Source organism: Aplidium turbinatum, chromosome 8 (genome assembly GCF_918807975.1).
Source record: "Aplidium turbinatum chromosome 8, kaAplTurb1.1, whole genome shotgun sequence".
Taxonomy (NCBI): domain Eukaryota; kingdom Metazoa; phylum Chordata; class Ascidiacea; order Aplousobranchia; family Polyclinidae; genus Aplidium; species Aplidium turbinatum.
In genome coordinates, this window is record NC_137479.1 from 24,176,224 (window position 1) to 24,200,012 (window position 23,789).

Sequence of the window (23,789 nt, forward strand, 5' to 3'; positions counted from 1 at the left end):
GCAAGAAACTTTACGATAATTGCCTCTACCCAGTGATCGATTTTCGAGTAATGGGTAGTACCAAATTTAAGTCATAAGCAGAGTAGACAACCGGAAACAGACATTGCCGTCGGCTGCAGCGTGGGTCAGGTGTACGTCGGAAGGCGTACACCGATGCATATAGGGACGGTACATTACGGGACGCGCAACTCCGTTGTTCCTTCAACATTAGAAGGGTCAATTGCCAATTTGACATTTTTTTTACGCTTTACTGCTGGCTTGCTTTCAACTAAAAACCCTAAATTACTTTAAAACCAACTTCACTCTTCTTATGTAACCCATAAAAAGTAAAATATTTTGTAAATTACCAAAAAACGTAACCCTTCTACTGTTGCGGATAAGCCAAAAGCGGATGAAGTTTCGCATCCCTATGATCTACAATCCCTACGATGCATAGCGCTCAAGTCCGCTTTCCCGCAATGCAGGATAAAGATAAACAAACAAAAATTTATTGCAAGTATTACTTATTGGGCTCTCGACCAGTGACTTTTGTTGATACTGGTCGAGTATCAAACCCGTATTGGACTTTATCAATTCAAGGAAGACTAAGGAACTTTATGCTTAGGTTCCACAAATGGGAAAACCACACATGGAGGTATATATCTCCATGGCCATACCCAGTGGAATAAAACATATTAAACTTTTGTTTGTCTAAGGTTCAACAAAGCAAACTCTCTACCAAACCTTTTTTCTTTTCCGTCGACTTCAAAATAAATACATATACGCTATATAACAGCGTAATTGCAACCGCAACTTACAATCCGCAATAACTTCCACTTTTACAAACTATTCAACATCAGCTAGAACTCTACAATCGTCTTCAACACATTTTTTATTACCATTTCTCAACTTCTAACCACATAATACACGACTCTATGCTGCAGCCGCTACTTTGACAAAATTGTAGCGCATCTATCGCCATCGCTAACAAAAGTAGCGGCGCTACAAAAGCAGCTCCCTACTACTCACTTCTGCATTGAAGATACATAATAGCATACCTTTTACGTAAAAGCGTGTATTGCTTTTATGTTTTTATCATAAACTTTAGTGGCGTCAATCGGTGTACTGTGCCAATCGTGGAGTCTTAGTTGACTTCGCATCGATCAGCTTGAAAACATCAAAGTTGAGCTATTTGTTCAACAATGGCTAACAATATGAAGCAAGCGGAAAGTATAGCTCTAACAAATTTTCGACCAAGTCAGTTTATTGGTAAAAGGGCGCAAAAGAAATTGGCTATACCTATGTGACATTTTCGCTGTAAAAAGTATTGGGTCATGACGTACGTAGTTAGGCTAATGTTGACTTCAAAACAGCATCTCACAATACAAAAACATGCAATTGTCTAACTGCCATCACGCAGAAATGAAAGACAACTACAAATTCGAATGTAAACCTGAAAAAATACAGTTTGCAAGACAAACAAGTTTTGAAAAGAATTAGGTCTGTGATCTTAACAGAAACAGTAGGGACAACTAAAATAATCTCATTTGGCACATCAATAACTAAGTACAGTATCTATATATGTACAGTGTCTATAGAATTTATGGTGGCAAAGTTAGTTATGCCTTTCCTCCTTTTTCGAACGACATGGAAGCGCTATTCATGCAGTACCTCTCCCCAGTGGGCTGTGGACCGTCAGTAAACACGTGACCCAAGTGGGATGCACACTGCAACGATAAGACAAAAATCGTCAACTATAAACTTCAACGACAGATACAGTATTAGATTCATAAAAATGGCTTGTGGAATATCATGAAAGTGCGTGCAGCACAGCATGTTCGGCTTACCAAAACAGTATATCAATGAACCACGCATATCATTATTAAAAAGGGCTCAATATTACTCGGAGGCGTAAATATTTCCATTATTATTATTATCATTTCTATTATCAGTTGCTAAAACTAATGTAGCCATAATACTGAGTTGTCTGTTGGAATATCAGAACCCAGAACGTAGTTGATTATGCTACTGGTTTATCTGATTAATGAGCTCTGTTTTTGATTCTTGCCGTTCTTTCATCTTATTTTATTAGCAAGCACAATTTTGTAAATCAGTGACTGCAAAGACTTTTTGTTTTGTTTTTAAAGATTAAGAACAATTTCATTATTTTGGAGTGAAGTTTAACCATTTTAGAATTATGTTTTGACCAATAAAATACAGAATATAGAAGTAGATAATATGATCTATACAAATATATACTGAAGCTTCTGAAACACACATACATTATTTCAAAGCAAGTGTGAAGTTTGTAAGGTAAGCTTGTACAGTGCACACACACCTCCGGGCCAGAGCCACTATGGAGCTGGAGTTGAAAACAATGACCGAAGCTGACAGGCTGTTTCATCACTAAATACTAAACTACTAAGGACAGTATCACACGTGAAATGGATTTAACAGATAGCTTGAGACAAGGAAGACTTTTATTCTGTAGTAAGATAAATGTAGTAACTGTTATCCGCAAAACAGTTACCCTATGTTAGCAAATAAAAGTCTTTCAGATTAAAGAATGGCGTCATACTCATAATAGAAAACAAAATTATGTAAAACATGAACATACTCGCAGTAATAAAAACTAATGTATTATTATTACATAATAAGCACTTGCGGAAATGGCTTTCAAAACACCGCATTTAGTTGTTTTTTTTGCGGTCAAGATTCGAATGTAATTTAACAAACCTTTTCACAAACGACTTCAGTTCGTGACATTCCATGGCCTTTATCTTCAATCATTTTCACAGCGTTTTTATTGACAGGAGCATAGAACGACGGCCAGCCAGAGCCGGAGTCATACTTGTGATCAGATCTGTCAATACAAAACTACTTTGTAATGAAAATCGACTATCACCCTAAAAATCATTATAAGTGTTTATGCAATCCTAAATAAGTGTTTATGCACTTATAAACAAAAATAGTTACAATCTAATCAAAAACCGAAGAGCCCAGAATGTAGATACTAAACTCATGTTCAGCAAACGTTTCAAAAACTATACTGTCTTCATCTTCAATGCTGTAAATGTGCAAAATAGTTTTCAAAACGTATAGAAGACAGTATAGCTTTCGTTTAAGCTGTAGGCTAACAAGTAAACTGAAAAATTTGTTGTGCATACTTGAAGAGCGCATTTCCACACACGACACATTTGTAAATTCCTTTGTCCTTGTTCTTTTCATATTCTCCAGTAAAAGGTCTGAAAGTTCACAAATATAATTTTAGCATATAACCTTGAATGGTACTAAAATATGATACAAAATATATTTCAAAACTATTGCGTGTGGCAAAGTATATTCAACAATTAACTTGACTTAAAAAATGGAGCAACTATACGTCAATTAAACGTGCTTTCCTGTTCAGAATCAATCAATCAAAACATCCGGTACAGTATCAAACTATTAAGTAAAAACCTATCAAACCATTTAGTTAGTCTCTATTAAGTAAAAAACCCTGCATGTGTTGAGTAAAGACACATCTTTTGAATTAAATTCTTGAAAAACTGCTTCAGCCTTCAACTACATGCGGAAAAATCATGGGCACTAAGTAAATCAGTTCAATTGTTGTTTAAACATAGGCAAGAGCTGGTTTCTAATCTGGGGGTGCCCTTCTAGAGGGTCACCAGTAATTTTTACAGGGGGCACAAACTCCACTCCACAACGATATTTAATCTTTTTGCACTGTGTAGTGACTTCAATGTGCCGTAACATTTTTTCATTGGGAACTGGAAACCATAAGGTTATTATATAGAGACGGAGATTTTGGTGCGCTTGCTCTGCAATCTGGCTTTGTCGTAAGGGAAAAGGAATAAAATGTACGGTATTAAATGTAAAATTCATTGTTTACTTATTCTATTATTTTTGCAAAGCCGTAACACCTAAAAGTTTCCTTCCAGGAAGCAAATAAAGGGTGTCCTGAACAAAGTTATCAAAGTAGTCAACTTTACTGAAGCTAGGAGCTTTACAATAGAAGAGAAGCTCTTTGCAGTCCTCTTTTCAACCTTGTGCGTCACAACATGCAAATGTGATCGAAAAACATAGCTTTTCCATACGAGTGTTTGATTGTTATCAAAAGAAACATGCTAATTAGAACTAATTTTGTGTTTGTTGAACTCCACTTTTGGAAGAATCAAGTTGAACAAAAAAAATCTAGCTAGCTTCATTAACTTAAACGCTGCACTCGCAGATAGCAGTGGTGCCACGGCTGGTGTTTTAGCACAAGATCTTGTGTTTTTACTTTTGATCTTGTGTTCTTGTGCTTTCCGATTGATTTTTGGCTAAATCTTGTGCTTTTTGATCAAAGTCAAATTAATCGTTGCTACCATGGTTTGAGTTTGGTAGAGAATTAAGGACTGGAACTAAAAGGTTTTGGTAACTAGGTTTTCGGTTCCATATGGTACTTAGGCAATTAGGCATATTGACCAATTTTACTCATTGAGTTATCAGGCCAGACAAGATTAGCTAAAAACTTGATCTGAAGAGAGTACAGTATGTGCTTGTCGTCAAACTCAGAGGTTGTGTTGCCCGATACTAGATAACAAAAGCAGCGAAAAGAGTACATCAGCATCAAATAATGACAATCATTCACCAAGTCCCAAAACGAAAAAGTGGTATAAACAGCCTTTTAATTGTCAATGGTTGGATTATCCTGATTTTAAAAGTTAGATACAAGAAGACAAAACTGATTGATATGTAGCTTTTTGTGCGATATGTAATATTAAATTTTTTGAAATGATGGACCGTAGAAATAAAAACAACTGAACTAAATTAAAGACCACGAACAGAAAGAGAACATTAGTAAGCATGTATCTTCTCTAAATTGTTGATTTCAGAGTCATGTTATTCTTCAAATTGGCACAAAATGGGTCGCAAAGGTTCAATTTTGCAATCTTGTGCTTTTGTATCCAAATCTTGTGCTTTTTCCAAATTTGCTGTGGCAGCATTGGCAGATGGTAACTGTGAGTTTGAGTATGTCGAATCAAGCAACAACTCATCTGAATTCCTTGAAAGCAAAATTATGAAATAATTCCAGGCTAAGGCGAAAACCTGAACATCCATCAAAAATTTTTATTCGTAGTTGTGTGAGCCTCTGGGGCCAAGGGTATACCCTTTTTCCACCCCAGATTTACGATGTTTCCAGACTACACTGGAAGGCAACTAGAGCAGCCAGTCTTTGGTTTCATCATCTATGATGCGTAGACCTTCTATCGTCCTAGGTGGCTTGAAATTGGTACAGTCATTCATGATGTAATCTGCGGTCGGTTACTCGGCAAGTCGGCATCACATTCACAGGAGGAAGAGGCCATTCCTATTGGTGCATGGTGAGCGAAAAAGCTCGACGCTCATGCAAAGATGGTTGAGGGGCACTCATGCCTGTCTTTGTAGTGTCAGGCTGATGGGGTGTGTGTCAACGTCAGAGATGAATGAATGGAGTCTGGTGGTACTTGACTTTCCATTTATGGTCAGCCCAAGTAGCAGCAGAGATGCCTTGTTCATCAGCCTTTTTGGTCAGAAGTTGAGCGGCTGGCAGGAATGGGTGTCAGTCAATGGGAGTGTTCGTTTGGGGGAGCAGAGATCTTGTGGTAGAAAAGATGGTTAAGCTCCGTCGACCGAGAAACAGAGTGCATTCCTCCGTCCTCACAAAGAAGCTCAGCACGTTGGATGCCAGCAAAAATGGGGAGATTGTCCAATGGTGTGCGACGCAGGCATCCCGCCACTGTGCGCTGTTTATGGCAGTCTCGATGTTATGGCAGTAAGCACTGCGACACCAAACATTTGCACAGTACTTTGCTGAATAGTAGACTAGACAAGGGCTAAGGCTGCTTTACAGTTTACACAAAGTGTCAGCCCTTGCCCCTCAGCTGGAGCCTGCCAGGCACTTGAGTAGCACAGAGCAAGATTCCAATTTCTTGTTCAGTGAAACCAAATGGTGGCGGTAGGTGAGCGATCTGTCTAACGTCACGCCAAGATACCATGGTTCGGGGCAGAAGGACAGAGGTTTTCTATTTTTTTAAATGTGACTTACGATCAGCTTCCCGATTGTGTAAGTGGAAAGCTTCTGCCACAGTTTTGGTTTCGCTGAGTTTCAGTCGCCAGTTATGGAGATAAGCTGAAAGGGTTTTCATGTCCTGGCACAAGGTGCCTTCTAGGTTTTCCCATGATTTGGAGTGGAGAATTGCCAGGTCGTCCGCATAAGCATATTTTGCAGATAGCGTGGTTGGCAGGTTGTGGATGTAGTTGTTGAAAAGAAGTGGAACCAGGACCGATCCTTGTGAGACGCCATTTTTCAGGCGCCTCAGTCTGCTTTGCTGTGAGTTGCTGGTGTTGAGGGTGAAGCTTCGATTCCTAACAAGTTCCATAATCATATGGACCATCAGGAAGTAGGCGAAGCAGCTTGTAGGTTAGGTCGCTATGCCATACAGTGTCATAGGCAGCTGTGAGATCTAAAAAGACAGCGCAGGCCTTCTTTTTTGCCTTGAAGCAGTTCTCGATGTCTTGAGTCAAGCGTGTGACCTGATCTATGGTGGATTTTCCACACCGGAACCCAGCTTGCTCTTTTGGAAGGAGCGGGTCAATGAATGGGTTGACACGGGCATAGACGAGCCTTTCGAGGATTTTGAAAGGAACACAGAGGGATATCAGACGATAACTCCTTGGGTTCTCTGGTGGCTTGTAAGGCTTAGGGATAGCAAAGTTCTACTACAGCTCTTCTCCAGATTTTTGGCATTGTAAGGTGGTGCAGGCAGGAAGAAAGGAATCTAAGTAACCAGAACTTGAGGGCACGGGCCAGCATGGAGCACAAGCTCAGGAGAGATCTTATCCAGGCCTGGAGACTTGTGTGGTTTCACTAGGCAGATACAAATTCCTCTGGAGTGAAATCTCCAGAGATTGATTCTTAAAAAATTATTATTAATATTACACTTGTTCAGGGCTGCGATTTTTTCTTTCTTGTCGAACGACCAAAAATTCTACGCTTGTTTGTCGAATAGTAATATGACGTCACAAGAGTCAGATTATAAGCGTTTGGCCACGAGTTACCGCACAAGTTGTGTGGTATCAGAGTCACTTACTTTAAGTTTTTAATCGCACGCTGGTTGAGTGATTCCATCTACGACGGCAAAAACATTGCCGTCGCCAAATCAACACACCTTAGATTGCTGCGACAATTGCCGTATGCTTTAATGTTTAATCAAACGAAATTTTATGCGCTTCTTCATCGCGTGTCACACGGCGGTAGCCCAGAACATCACGCAAGCTATTTTATGTGATGACAATGCTCTTGTGAACTGTAAAAAGTTTGCCACCTTATGAATACTGGCTTAATTGTTACGCAAATGTTATTCTTTCATCGAATGCTTATTGTTTACCGGTGTCGTTGCGAATATAAATCATCGTGAAAGAAAATACAGTTAAAAAGTGGAATTTACCTGCTATAGATTATCAAACAGAAGGAAAAGTTAGTGTGGTATTTTGCAAAATTTGTAAAGAATTTTATGACGGAAACAAATCGGAATTAGAAAAGCTACGGGGTCAAGTTAAAAAAGTAATACGAAATTAGATAAACGGTTCTTCGGCAGAAAAGAAAAATAATGCTTCTGATCATATGGCATTGCGCGTTCATGAACGGGCAGTTTTGCGTCTTCAAGTATTCCAGTGACGATGCGACAGCTTCATCCTCCCATACAGCGTCTTATGATTCCGATTCTGACAGCTAGTTCTTTATCAAACAGACTCGTGTTTGCTCGCAGTATCCCAGTTGTGCCGAAATTATGTTAGTGTAAACGTAAATCGAGGCAATCATCTCGCAGTGAGATATTAATTTGTCACCGGTACTTGGTTGAACAATTAACGTTATTTTATGATAATTCAAAGTCGCTAGATGTCGAATTAATGTAAAACAAACGTAAATTTCTTCTTGGGCATTGTTACGCAGGCAGCAAAATTCGTTATTTTTGCATTGACTTCACGTCTGTAGACGTTGAATCAATGTAAAAATGATGATTTTTGCTGTCTGGGTACGCAATGTAACCCGCCAGGAAAATTAAATAGATTTGTGCGAACTCGAATGTTGAATCAACCCAAAATTAACTTACTTTTCCCCCTGAGTTATTTAACGTAACAGCGTGCGTATCGCTACTTTTGGTACAGTACATCACTACAAATCAAACAGTGCGGTCGTGACTCGTGATAGACTACTCTAGTATATTTTTCGCTTCTCGTTTTTTCGATTCAACGTCTGCAGACGTTGAATCAATGTAAAAACGACGGGTTTTGCCAGCTGGGTTGTGTGCTTTTGTGAATGCAAATGCAAAATCGCCCATTACGTAATCACAGAAAACCTTTTAGTGGATGGAAGTCAAGTTGCAACCGTGTTTATCTGTCTGCTATTTCTTATACACATTGCAAAACATTTCTGCAAGCTTGAAACAAGTGCATAAGTCAGACATAAATACAAACTTGCAAACACGTTGACAATTAAAGTAGCCTACTTCGGTTATTTTATCTATAAAAGAAACCCGTTGTGTCGAATAGCACAAAACGTGTGTGGCGAAATGTTTGATGCCAGGCGTTGGAACTTCGATCAAAGCATTCTCCCGCAGTGTTCAAAATGGCGGCGCTGACGCCTTGGGAGTTTCTCGTGTGAAGCGTCACATTTAGACCTTGCTTTGAAATACCTGGCGCAAGAAAGTTTACGTAAGTCAGCACTCTTATGATTGCATCACGTGATGTCCCCCCCCGATTGTTCCTCGACCTGACGACGTTTAGTTCTCTCTCAGTTTTTTTTTGCCTTTTTATTTTCCTTTTTTTTTTTCGTTTTTTTTTTTTCGTAAGGCACGGCGTTTGTCGAATAGTGATGGCGCGTGTCGAGTGACCTCGTCACCGAAAAAGGCAAAAATCGCAGCCCTGCACTTGTTCAAAATGAGGGGGGCGGGCAAAGCATGTGATCATTGCTAAAGTGAAGTGTGTCAGTAAAAGGAATAAGAACTACTGGGATAAACATTAGACAGTTCCCACCTTTCAGTTCCCTTTTCTTGAGTGACATGGTACTGCAAAGGTGTTAAGCGCTTCTTTAGCTCTTCTTTGGTTAGACCAGTTGTTTGGCTACTTGCTGAAGAATAAAAACTCAATACTAATATAATTGCAAAAGCACCTTTTGAAATAATCACCATAGCACAAAAAATATTGCAGAAAAACCCACTAGTAATACAGTAAAATAATAAATATCAATATTCTAGCTGCAACTTTTTATTGACACCTTACAGCACACTAATCTGAAAAACAGCACCTAATTACAACATGGCATTGTTGTAAAGTTGCATCATTGTAATGTTTTTGTGTTATTTGTAAAAGTAAACTTCCATACGTATTATTAATTTCAAACATGTAAAACAAGGTTCTACAGGCTTAGATTATATAAAAAGCGGTCCTATAGTGCCTGTAAAATCTCATAAATTTGTTTAGCACAATAAAATTGATTGATTTGAGAAAATCTTTATCTTCAGACTGAGAAGCTTTGTTTGGGAACTTAATCCTGGCAGTATTACATTCGAAAAGACTCTGAACCACTGACATAGGTCTAGTCACCGAGATTGACAGAGTGAAGCTTTTGCATGTTGAAGTGTTGTTGTCTCTGAAGTATTACATCCACTAGGTGCCACTGAATGGGAAAGCTGTCCTTTAAAAGCAATGCTCAAGCACACACCCCAAGAATTGAACCAAGGCTGCTTGTTTTTGTTGTTTCTTTGCTTATAAAGTCAAGTGATAAACCAACTGAGCTATTTAATATTTTTGATAATAAACTCCATTTATATAACTTACAAAATGCAGAATAGCTATCAAAAGATTATTGCTGTAGCTAAATAGTTAAGCATGTCCAATATTTTACATAAATTATATACCGTAGGCCTATATTAAAATGTACATTTATCAGTAATTCTCAACCTGTTGAGTATTAAACCCAAAGAAAAATTCATACACTTTCTTTAACTTTGTTTTAGAAAACTATAGTTTAAAAGCATGTATATGTAACTATTGTCTTTTTATTACAAATAAGTTTGCACAAGTTCTTGATACATTTATATATAGTAGGGTCTACTGGGGTAACACGGGTAGGAATTTGGCCATTTTTTTTTTAAATCTTGTAAAATCTTAACAGACGAAGTAATATTTAAAAAAAATTGCAATGTAACATTTGATATGTGTAGAATATGTCATATTTATGATATTCAAAAATATTCACTTATATACCTTGTAGGCCTGTCATTTTGAACCTGCATTTTGGTACCCATTTTAGCCAGGCCTCGGGGTAAAATGGATATATCATAAACATAGGCGTCGAAATAGGGTGGGCTGGGTGGGTGGCGCCCACCCTGTCGTGAAACGAGGGTGGGCAAAATATGTTTTGCCCACCCTGTTTTCATGACACTTATGAAGTGTTCGTTACAATTATTTCCGTTTTTGTTAAACACGGAATTATCCAACCAACTTCAGCGCAACTTCTTGTTTTACGCTATGCCTCTCGCTAGGTATACGACAGGACAAAGCAATTCCGCAACAACGCTGCTTTGAAAAAAAGGCAGTACTCACTGTATTGTTGTTGCCGCGGCAACTACCACTGCCACAGTGCCACACGCTGGCAATTACCGCTGAAAGAAAGCCACGTTTGATCTCCGAATGGTCTCACTTTCGTTACGTCACAATCAAACTTCAGTTCCGTGTCAGCGTAAGGGAATATGACATCATAGTGAACATGACAGTAAAATAACCGATACAAACTAAAAACATACTGAACCAATCGCTTTTTAGAAATCTTTTCTCACAAACTTGTTGCTGGGTATAAATGGGGGCACTGCGCGATGTTGTCATTTCATTATTGAAAAGTTATACATGAAGCAAAGTGAAACATCTATTCGCGCATTCATAAAACCTGCTTCCAAAAGGCGTCGAGATGATAACGCTGAAGAAGCCACGTCCAGCACGAACGAACGTAGAGATGACATTGATGAAGAAAGCAGTGCTTCAAGGATGGACAGTGGCGACGTCAATGTCTCAGGCAATGCACCGGTAGTTGTAGAAGACAACATGAGCCATAGATCTCTACCTGCTCCATTTGCGGAATGGCCCGTTTTGGTGAGTCGGATTCGATGAGTCCGATCCCTATTCGGTGATTTTTTCAAATTTTTTTAAAAATTATTGGGTACCGTAGCCTAATTATCATTGCCCTTTTAGGGTTAGAGGTTAAGAACTCACCGAATCGGACTCACCGAATAGTAGCAGACCCCTCCATTTGACGTTAGCATGCTGCCGGATCAGCTTCCTGCTCGGGAAGGTCATGTGTTGCAAAGAGTTTTTCTCTGAATTCCAGTGGATGCGTCTTAACCCTGATGGTACTTGGTCACCTGTCCGAACATTTTGCAGCAAATCCGAAGACGCCACTTTAAAGATAACAGGTCACGAGACATGCGCTTTTTAGGTCGCAAAGGAAAACATAAAAGAAGTTTGTTTAGTTTAGCAGCGCTGATAAGATCGCAAGGCGCAAGAAAGCAAACATCAAACCTATTAAAGCTTAATTGCTGCAGCGACGCTAAACGCAGTCTTTGTGAGAAAGACTAACCATTGCGAATTTGCGAACATACACATTCAATGAAATCTGTTTGAAAACTCTCGCCCACCCAGAATCCCTCTCTTCTAAGAAAAAATCGACGCCTATGATCATAAATATACTCAGTATTACTCGTTTTATTGTTGTAGTACAAAAAAATAAAGACCATAGAAAAAGAACCACAAACACAAGCATACAAAATAATACAGTACGGTAACAAGTTATTTAACAACAAATATCAACACCATAGGCGCCGACTTTTCAAAACACCTTGGGGGGCGAAAAAGGTGGTGACGTCATAACCATAACGCTATTTTACTCAATTAAAATAGTCTTTGATTAAGCGTACTGTCTTGTTTATATTAACACCTAGGTCGCAAAGCGGATTTATTAGAACCGCTGCTTGAAACGATTAGTTTTACGCATGCAGTACGCTTAGTCGTAAAAATTTTGATATTGTTAGCTCATAATTGGAACAGTTGGAAAACAAGATCATTCATTTTCTTTTCGCGCGAGTGAATAACAACGATCAAGAAAGTGAAGTTATCGAAATAAAACGCAAAAAATCATGATCTCAAACAGAGTGGAAACCCGCTATCAGTTTTATTAACCTCGTTTCGCTCGTTTTGCTAATTACTTACCTTCAAAGCATTAATATCGGCGAAGTGTTTTCTTTTCTGCTTTTTATCGAAAGTCTTTATAGTATTTTATCGAATACCGTATATACTCGAGTATAGGTCGAGATGTTCGCAAGTGATTTTCACCTCAAAAAGACAGGTTCAACAACTCATACACGGGACAAGCTGTTGTCTCTAGCACGGCAGTTTTCAAAGTGAATGCATTTTTGCTGCCGCAAAATCATTGCCGACGTAGAATACGATTTGTGAAATGGCCATACGTAAAAATTTTGAATACGTTTAGTTGCAGTGATTCAAACTTAATTTTTATATTTAATGATTTCTTGTCAATTCTAAACTTTATGCACTTTTTGAGCAATATGCAAAGCTCACGAGACAAAACAGCAGAAAGAGCTGTTTTAAGACATCAATTTTTTTATTTTTATGTCTAGGATATATTCGTTCTTATTACGTAACATTCCATGATCGTTGAAGTCGATGTCAAAGCTTAGCGGCCGCATAAAACAATGATGTCAGGTTGGCTTGGCGATAAAAGCGGTAAGAGACATCGTTAATGCAGGCAATATCTGCGACCAAGACCATTAAACACCTTTTGTTTTATCGGTTTTCGATTTAATTCTCACACATTGCGAACAAAACAATGCGTTCTGTTGAATCATAACTGATCTCACAGCGGGAAGACCTTGTTGAAAATAGCGCGTCTAATTTAGCTGGTTTACTCATTATTGCCGTGAATAGTTACGTGACTATTCCAGCAGCGTAATTTACTCTCCGCTCTACTTTGAAATTTCCTCACCTCATGTCAATGCCAATACTTAAATGAACTATGGAATGGTAGCATCGGGATTAAGTTATTTGACTTATACACGGGAGAAGGAAATATCACCGATTTTCAGCTCAAAAGTAGGGCTTCGACTTATACACGAGATCGACCTATTTCGAGTATATATATACGGTAGTGCAGGAGTGTATAGAGATGAGTGTATGAGATGTATATATATATTTTCACAATATATACAATATAGCCTACATCAATACAGTGCTTATTGAAGAAAAACACGGATGACGGTTTTGAAAAATGCATTTTTTCTTATTCACGTAATTGTTCGTTGTGTCGTACTTTCAACTCGATAAAGTTTGCTAAAATCGATTTTATATTTGAAGTCACAGAAAATCTAACGGACGTTTGGATAGCTCGTGAAATGAGAATAAACATTCAATCTCGCATTCGCATTTTCGCTACCACACGTTTTGACTTTGAAGTTGCTACGCACGCGCGGGAAGATCAGCAGTGAGCGACTGAGCGTGCGCACCTCAGAAGGCCTAGTAATTCACGTTCCAGAGAAAGCCATGCGATCAGCTGCTGTTTTGCGGGCAAGAGCTACGTACGCTGTTTTTCGCTTTCGGCGTTGTTTAAGTCCGTTTAAATGAGCTAAATCTCTTTCACGAAGTATATTATCTTTGAAACACCACTAATAGCCATTTTTGTTGCCCCTCAGCTATAAATTTACGGGGGGCGCCGCCCCCCGGAAGTCGGCGCGTATGATCAACACAAACACTATACGCCATACAAATGACAATAAGTTTATTGGTGGGATTGGCTGCAAATGTTTTCTGTGTCTATTTTAAACCAGAAGGAAGACAAGAGACACAGGTTCATTCATCACACACATCACATGCAACCCTATTTTCTTTATTTTCTGAAGCATCCATCTCATGTGATGCAATGAGTTACCGTATATTATCCTCTGACTCTTCCGATCGATGACTGGAACAAGCTTCATTTGACTTCTGTTTCCTTGCAACTGCAATTTTCTTTTTCTTTCTTTGTTGATCTTCCATAAATAGGCATTTTGAAGCAGTATCTGCAGTCAATACTTCCCCAGTCTTGGCCTGTACTCGTTTTCTCTTCCTTTTGGAGTTGGCTAGAGCACCTTGTATTTCAGCAGATGCAGGAGGTGTAATTGCATTAATGATGGATTGTCAAAGCAGCTTTCTTGGAGAGTCACCAAGATGACTGCTGAAGAAGATTCAACTCTTGAATGCTGTTAACAATTCGAGGCTGTACTTTAGTACGGAATGGCCCGTTTCGGCGAGTCCGATTCGGCGAGTCCGATTCGACTAGTCCGATTCGGCGAGTTCCCTATTCGGCGAGAGCCTTTTTCGGCGAGTGCCCTATTCGGCGAGTTTTTGAAATTTTTAAAAGGAAATTATCGGGTACCGTAGCCTAATTACAATTGCCGTTTTTACATCGTTTTAACGTCGCTAAACGTTGAAATCGTGCAGAAAGGAATAAAAATAAAATGTTTGAACTATTAAATTAAAATTCGTCATATCAGTTCAGTTAGTTTTATTTCTGACCATCATATCAAAAACAATACACGTCAACATAGCAAAGGTCGAGAAAAATGTAAAAGCGACAAAACGCGAAGTTAAAACGTGCTTGTGACCGAAGTAAGTTATTGAGTTGAAAGAAATTTGGCACGGTCGCAACACCTTCGGAAAAATTTAAGATATGAAGGGTAAATAAAACAAAGACAATGTTACAAAAAAAATCATGTTTATGTCTATAAGTTAGTACTTTTGAATAGTTAAAATGATTAGTTTGGATCAACAAATGTGTGACCTACAGCTTAGATTGAAAGGAAATTATCGGGTACCGTAGCCTAGTTATCCCGACCAGCAAAAATTTGTTCCAAGAACCCAGTTAGCCTAACAGTTCATTTTTACATTGCAGTAACAGAATAAAAAGGCTAACCAAATGTGTGGCCTATCGTTTTAACGTCGCTAAACGTTGAAATCGTGTAGAAAAGAAAACTTTGCTGACTAGGATACGTTGAAACTGAAAAACATTCACAGAAGCCCTACGATACGTTGCATTTTTAAGATAATGTATCCAGACGTTGAATCAATGTACAAATGAAATGTTATGCTAAATGGGTTCTTGGAACAATTCGAAAGGCTTCTGTGAATGTTTCTCAGCTTCAACGTATCCTAGTCAGCAAAGTTCTCTTTTCTACACGATTTCAACATTTAGCGACGTTAAAACGATGTAAAAACGGCAATTTTTGCTGGTCGGGATAACTGGGCTACGGCACCCGATAATTTCCTTTCAATCCAAGCTGTAGGCGGCCTACAGTAGGCCACACATTTGGTTAGCCTTTTTATTCTGTTACTACAATGTAAAAATGAACTGTTAGGCTAACTGGGTTCTTGGAACAAATCGAAAGGCTTCTGTGAATGTTTCTCAGTTTCAAAGTATCCTAGTCAGCAAAAGCTCCCTTTTCTACTCGATTTCAACGTTTAGCGACGTTAACACGATAGGCCACACATTTGGTTAGCCTTTTCATTCTGTTACTACAATGTAAAAATGAACTGTGTTCTTGGAACAAATTTTTGCTGGTCGGGATAACTAGGCTACGGTACCCGATAATTTCCTTTCAATCCAAGCTGTAGGCCACACATTTGTTGATCCAAACTAATCATTTTAACTATTCAAAAGTACTAACTTATAGACATAAACAAAATTTATTTTATTTTTTTTTGTAACATTTTCTTCATTTTATTTTCCCTTCATATCTTAAATTTTTCTGAAGGTGTTGCGACCGTGCCAAATTTCTTTCCATAGGCGCCGACTTTTCAAAAAACCTTGGGGGGCGAGAAAGGTGATGACGTCATAACCATAACGCTATTTTACTCAATTAAAATAGTCTTTGATTAAGCTTAGTGTCTTGTTTATATGAACAAATAGGTCCCAAACTGAATTTATTAGAAGCGCTGCTTGAAAGGATTAGTTTTACGCATGCAGTACGCCTAGTCGTAAAAATTTTGATATTGTTAGCTCATAATTGGAACTGTTGGAAAACAAGCCGATTCATTTCCTTTTCGTGCGAGTGAATAACAACGATCAAGACAGTGAAGTTATCGAAATAAAACGCAAAAAATCATGATCTCAAGCAGAGTGAAAACCCGCTATCAGTTTTATTAACCTCGTTTCGCTAATTACTTTCAAAGCGTTAACAACTGCGAAGTGTTTTCTCTTCTGTTTTTTATCGAAAGTCTTTATAGTCTTTTATTGAATACAGTAGGCTATACTCGAGCGTGGCCTAGACTCGAGTAAAGGTCGAGATGTTCGCAAGTGATTTTCACCTCAAAAAGACAAGTTCAACTAACACGGGACAAGCTGTTGTCTCCAGCTCGGCAATTTTCAAAATGAACGCACTAAAAATCATTGTCGATGTAGATTACGTAAGTGTGAAATCGCGTCGGCCTAAGTAAAACTTTTGAATACGTTTATTTGCAGTGATTCAAACTTAATTTTCAAATTCAATGATTTCTTGTCAATTCTAAACTTTATGCACTTGTTGAGCAATATGCAAAGCTCACGAGACAAAACAGAAAGAGGAGATCATTTTTTTATTTTTGCGTGTAGGATATAATCGTTATTATTTTCACGTAACATTCCATGATCGTTGAAGTCGATGTCAAACCTTAGCGGCCGCATAAAACAATGATGTCAGGTTAGCTAGGTGATAATAGCGGTAAGAGACGTCGTTAATGCAGGCAATATCTGCGACCAAGACCATTAAACACCTTTTCTTTTATCGGTTTTCGATTTAATTCTCACACATTGCGAAGAAAACAATGCGTTCTGTTGAATCATAATTGTCTCACAGCGGGAAGGCCTCGTTGAAAATAGCGCGTCTAATTTAGCTGGTTTACTTAATATTGCAGTGAATAGTTACGTGACTATTCCAGCAGTGCAAGTTACTCTACCATCTACTTTGAAACTTCCATACCGTATGAGAAAGCCATGCGATCAGCTGCTGTTTTGCGGGCAAGAGCAACGTAGGCTTTTCTTGCTTTCGGCATTCTTTAAGACCGTTTAAATTATCTAAATCTCTTTCACGAAGTGTTTTATCTTTGAAACACCACTTGTCATCACCATTTTTGTTGCCCTTCAACCATAAATTTACGGGGGGCGCCGCCCCCTGGAAGTCGGCGCGTATGTTTCTTTCAACTCAATAACTTACTTCGGTCACAAGCACGTTTCAACGTTCGTGTTTTGTCGCTTCTACCTTTTTCTACGCCTTTGCTATGTTGACGTGTATTGTTTTTCATATGATGGTCAGAAATAAAAACAACTGAACTGACATGACGAATTGTAATTTAATAGTTTAAACATTTAATTTTTATTCCTTTCTGCACGATTTCAACGTTTAGCGACGTTAAAACGATGTAAAAACGGCAATTGTAATTACGCTACGGTATCCGATAATTTCCTTTCACAAATTTCAAAAACTCGCCGAATAGGGCACTCGCCGAAAAAGGCTCTCGCCGAATAGGGAACTCGCCGAATCGGACTAGTCGAATCGGACTCGCCGAATCGGACTCGCCGAATAGTAGCAGACCCACTTTAGTAAGATCAAATGGATGAAGCCCACTTCCCACAAATCTTCAAAATTACTTCCTACAAATCTTTTTGTAGGTCCGTGGCATTTCTTCCAGCAAAGTATAAGCATACCCATTTTACCCTGTGTTCTACAAATACTGGTTTTCAAGTAAACTGTGCATGGAAAGCAAAAAAAAATTGACAGAAAGATGGCCTAACACCTTCTAAATGTGATTAATACAATATTTTGATGCTTACGGTACATACCTTTGAACTTTCCAAGCAGCATAAAAGTTTCAAACAATACCCAAAATAAGCGTCTTGCACAAAAAATACTTCAAAATCAATAAAGGGATTAATTAAACTCTTCTTCTCACTTTTTTTGTGCTAAATTATAGCTGTTCGTATAAATAACTATCACTGAAAGCAGCTTTACATTTTAACAACAACAAATGATGCAACCATTAAAATAATATAATTACCCGTTTTACCCCAGGTACCCATTTTACCCCTGCAGACCCTATATAATATACCAAATATAGTTAATACAGTTCTCTAAAACCTTTTTTATTTCTATATTTGATTTAATTCACTCTGCTTGGCTTTTTGCTTGGCATTGAGCACTTTTTGTAGTATTAATAGTTTTCATGGTTTATAGTATAATATATATAGGCCTATATGTATAATTGTATCAAATATAGTTACTACTATCTAAATCAGGGGCGTGCAACTGTTTATCGCAATGGGCCACAACGTACAATTATAATGATGCTGAGGGCCAGTCTATCGAATAACACATGAAATTATATGAACAATTTATTTAATGGAAAAGTACACACAATCAAGTTACACATTGAGTGAGTGATTAATGAGATGTCTGATATCTTCTCTGTCCAGAAATGTTGCCAATGTCAGCTTTGACGGAAGAAATGGCAACTCGAAGTTGACTTGACAAGTGCTCATCTGTAAGCTGATTCCTGCATTTTGTCTTGAACAGCTTCATTTTTGAAAAGAACTGCTCACAGCTGTAGGCTATGTGCTTCCGAAAAGAGAGATCATTTTTCTCGCGTGATTTTCTAGATTTGTGTAATTTCCATACACATAGCTTCTGTAAAAAGTAAGAAAATCATTTTCATTGTAGGCTCGTTTGAGATCGACGTTTGCTTGCAATTCTAGTATTTCTAATTGAAAGCTATGATAGAATATTCTCCACAACCAGGTCAAATGGATAAGCGAAAAGTTGAAAGTCGGCATTGTGTTTTCGAAAATCTTTGAAGCAAGTTTCAAATGCAGAAGTTAACTTTTCAACCATTCCAACATATTTTTCACAGTCTTGAATTTGAACGCTTCTACTTTCCAGACAAGGAAAGTGAGTCAGAGATGCTTTGCTCAACTGAGATCGAAAGAGTTGTAGTTTTGCTTGAAATGAGGAAATATGTTAACAAATAATAACATCCTCCGATCTAACAGTGAAAAGTATTTAAAAATAATGGGCTACTTGATGAAGAATGTGCGGGCCACGTAAATGGGTACCACGGGCCGTGCTCTGGCCCGCGGGCCGTATGTTGCACACCTCTGATCTAAACACTTGACAGCCTGTTTCACTTAAACGGATCATCAGAAGGTTCTGAAAAACATGCAAAAGAAAAAATCGATAATTCCTGAAAAGATATCAGAACCTCAGAATTACAAAGGGCTACCTCCATCTAGGGATGGACAATATAGAATTTCGAATAGTTGCAATCCGAATATCTAATTATTCAAATTGAAATCATATTTCAAATCAAATTTTCCAAACCGAACTGAAATATCCGCTTTTCCGACTACCAAAATTTTTTAGCAATTTTTTGCCGATCAATTACATTCGGCTCGGCGATAGCTATTCGCTTTAGCAAAAACGGCTAGCCAGCTCTCTTTACCAGTGCGCTTTGTAGACGTCAGAAGACCGTTGTGCTGTGGATTTGCATCTATTTTCATCGTACGAAACATGGAAAACAATTCAACTCTGAGTGAGGCTACCACTTAGTGTAGGAAGTTCCATAACAATGCAGTTCTAAATCCAATGAAATGGATGCTTTATTGAGCTCCGGTGTTGAAGCGACGAATACTTCAGCATCAAGTAACAACAAACAGCTTTTAGCTGCCGAGGAAATCCGATTGTACCTTAAGGCAAAAGTGCCAAACAGCGATGCAATTGAATGGTGGAACAAAAATAAAGAAAAGTTCTCGCTGTTGTTTGATCTTGCGAGGAAGTATTTTGCTACTTCTGCATCTTCAGAAAGATCCCTCTCTAGTGCTGGATTAACAGCATCAAAACTGCGATTGCGGCTCACTGGCGAGCATTTTAGTAGAAGCTTTAAACAATCTTCACTGCAACAAATTCTTGCTCTCCTAGGCAGGCAGTTACTGTTGTTTTTTGTTTTGTTGCCACTTTTCCATTATGTGTCTTCAATAAAACCAGAATAAAAACAAAGCTTTTTAACTTTTTTCTGAAATTAAAAAAATTATTCTAGAATAGGTATTCGAAATTCTAGATTCGAAAAATTATTCTAGAATAGCTTATTCTTCTATTTTGCCCATCCCTACCTCCATCCGTTCCCACAAAGCCCCAATTAAAATGTTCAGATTGAAACCAAGCAGATTGATGTGCTGCCTATGCCTATTCAAAAAATAATGTTTTTGCAGAATAGTTGCATAGTCCGTGGATTTATCCCACAATCCTCATGCACAACCCAACTTCTTGAATTTCTGGAGAATATCACATCTATTGTTGATAAAGGTCAATATGTTGATGTTGTGTATTTGGACTTTTCCAAAGCCTTTAATTCGGTTCCACACGAAAGACTAATGAGGAAACTGTCAGCTTTGGGTATAAAAGGCAATGTTTATTCGTGGATACATTCCTTCCTTTCTGGTAAGAGTGAAGTCGTTGTGGTGGATGGAGAGAAAAGTGATCCGAAACCCATGATATCCGGTGTGCCTCAGGGAAGTTGCCTTGGGTCTTTGCTGTTTATTGCCTATGTCAATGACGCTGATGACTACATTAGTCACAGCACCTTGTTGAAATACGCGGATGACATGAAAATCTACACAGAATTGAGCAGGGATGATCCTGATCTTGCCTCATCCCTGCTACAAACGGACTTGAAATTGTTAATGGACTGGTCTGAATCCTGGCAACTACAGTTTAATGTTGACAAGTGCTCCACTCTGCACTTTGGTATGGCAACTTAGAGCATCAGTATGTTCTAGGTGACATGCCAATCGCCCCTAAAAAGAGTGAAAAAGACTTGGGCGTCATGATAACGACTGATCTTAAAACATTCACCCATGTCTCATATGCAGTTAAAAAGGCGGAGATGGTCCTGGGTGTTTTAAAACGGACACTGGTCAGCAGGGACAAGCATGTCTTTTTAAGATTATATAAACAGTTGAACTGAGTTGATCAGGCCCCACTTGGAATTTGCAGTGGTGGCTTGGAATCCCCATTCTGTTCGGGACATTGACTTGCTGGAGAGGGTGCAAAAACGAGCAACAAAATGCATTCATGGACTGAAAAACCTAACTTATGAACAAAGACTGTTTGAACTAGACCTTCTCTCCTTGGAAAAACGGAGATTAATTTTTGATTTGACAGAAGTTTTTAAATTAGTACACAATGTTTCGGTATCACCAGCTTCCAAATATATCCTTTTTAACTCTAATTCAACCAGAGGTCATAATTTTAAATTGCATAAACAGTTTGCTCAACTGAACTGCCGTAAATTTTCCTTTGCCAATAGAGTAGTCGACACTTGGAATAATTTACCATATGCTGTAGTCAATAGTATGTCTATTGCGATATTTGAGCGACGTGTCGAAAACTATTTATGATTGTGTCTTATCCTTTCTGTTCCTTGTGATTTTTGTTTTTTCTTTAAAAATTTCTTATTTTTATTTATTTATGTTTTCTTATCAATTGTTATTTGCGAGTATGTTAATGTTTTTCTCTGTAGTACCATGTGTACTGTGTAGCCTACTGGACCAGAATACAATATTATTATTATTATAGTCCTGCAGCACAAAATAACCAGTTTTCTTTTTTTTTTACGACCTACTTACAACTGCGACAACTTACTGCCATTCCTGATCGCTCTTTTTGGAAAAAAATTACTTTAATTTGACATTGTAACCTATGAATAATAAAAAACTTGAAAATCAATTGACCATACCTCCAGATGCCATTCTGTTTGCAGATAAACGCCCAGATAAATTTAATTTTCGTCCAACTCCAGCTGCATGGTTATTCAGACAGCCAATATATGATAAACGACTGAAAGAACAAGCAGTGATTCTTAACATGACATCAGCAAAAATGTAGCCACACCCGAAACAAACGAGACGTAACAGACTGTTTCAATCGGGTTGATGATAAAAATGTACGATAGCTAACTGTTGCCTAAACCAAATCTAAAATTACCCAAAATTTGCGAAACTAGAAATTAATTCAGCAACCAGCATTTCCCTTCCCCGTTGTGCTAAACATTGTTTTTCTATTGTTTCCATGGTAGTCAGATGCTTCCTTGATGACATTTTTGGGCCCAGAGTTTTTAGTCCTCATTTTGTCGAAAAACGCGCGAGATTCCGCTGACTACTTTTTTCTGTTAAATCACAAATTTTTGTACTGACCACAATGAAATAGACTATGTGATATATTTCCTCTTTTGGCGGCTCCTCAAGCATCTCATGTCAAGGAGCTGAACACTGAACGGAATGCTCATGACATAAAAAAATTGTAATCATTTCATATTGCAGTAAAATTGTAAATTTACTTACAGGACTAAAAAGAAATTGCAAATGTAGAAAATGTATTTCTCAGCATATAAAAACAAGAAAACTTGGGAAAATTTAAAGTACCGGTACACCTAAGGAATATATAGTTTTGCGTTGCAATCACTATGATGGTTTAATGAGTGATTAAGTGGATAACAAAATCGCTTTCAATTAATCTTGGAATAGTTTTTCAGGGCAAGTGTTGGTTTTCCGGTTTCTGGCAAATATAGTGATTTTGCGGAAAAGTTTACAAACATTTGGCAACATTCTTGTTCAACTTGGCGACGCCGTTTGCTTGGAAGCTGGCCGCGCCCGCGCTGGTTGTTGCGTACTTTCGTTGGTAAGAGATTCAGAGTTTCAGACTGGTTACCACAGTGGTTATAGAGGTGGGCACTGAGCATCCAATATTTTAAAAGTAGGCGCTACCGCCACTTTTGTGTTAACTTAAAATGACACAGGAAGCACGTTATAACGTCAAAATGACCTTGAAAACAATTGATATCACTTTCTACTTCTAGACCTCTGCTTGGTGGCATACATTGTTTTTCGGTATTATGGTCAATAATAAAAACAAACTGAACGGTTTACTCTGCCATTTCAAGATCCTTATAGAAAACACATTCTAGGTGACATTTATTGTTAAACTACGCATGTTTCAAAAACAGAAGCATTTCAAAATGCTTGTTGCTGTGTCCTGCGGCTCTTGCCTGCTTTGGCTTCAACAGGTCTTTTCCAACGGATAAAAATCATCACTGCAAGGAATGGGAGTGTTGTATGTTTAATAAGAAAACATTATAAATTGGCAGTGGCTATTTAACCGGCGCCGGTTTTTGAATCTGAAACACTATTTGACCAGTCATGATGTCACTATATAGGGCACTTCATTCTTTTTCTCTTTCAAAACAAAAGACGAGAAGAGTGCCTAGGGTATATAAGTTCTAAATTCGACAATTATGTTCAACTGATTCAGTGGCGCGTAAGATACGTCTGCGGCTGGTGTTCCAGAGGGAATGAGTTCGATACTATGCGGAAGCGTTTTTTTTTTTTAATTTTTAACTAAATTTTAACTCGAAGTGACCCAATCGTTAGGCTGCTGCATTTTTGTGGTCAACTTTTAATTTGAGTAGCCTACAGCCCAATTTTTTATGTCTTCAACTATGAGAAATAAAGTTAGAGTTTTTTAATTTTCTTGAATTTGAGAATTTCTCTGGATAATTTTTCGTTCGTCATAAGAGGATGTGACCGTGTTTGCTGAACGACGCAAAAGTGGCCGTGCTAACTACTGATATATAGCCTACTACATAATTTTTCATTCAGGCAC

At 38.2% G+C, this 23,789-nt stretch overlaps 1 protein-coding gene across 1 annotated transcript; it reads right to left on the reverse strand.

The window, feature by feature from the left end:
* Nucleotides 1-860: 860 nt before the first annotated feature.
* Nucleotides 861-22,038, reverse strand: LOC145775683 (peptide methionine sulfoxide reductase MsrB-like). Its single transcript, XM_082587022.1, has 5 exons — nt 21,868-22,038; nt 9,040-9,133; nt 3,147-3,224; nt 2,716-2,842; nt 861-1,706 (listed from the first exon to the last, which is right to left on the reverse strand). Exons 1-5 carry the CDS (start codon nt 21,995-21,997, stop codon nt 1,599-1,601), a joined length of 537 nt encoding a protein of 178 aa, XP_082443148.1. The 5' UTR covers nt 21,998-22,038; the 3' UTR covers nt 861-1,598.
* Between the last annotated feature and the right edge of the window lie 1,751 nt (nt 22,039-23,789).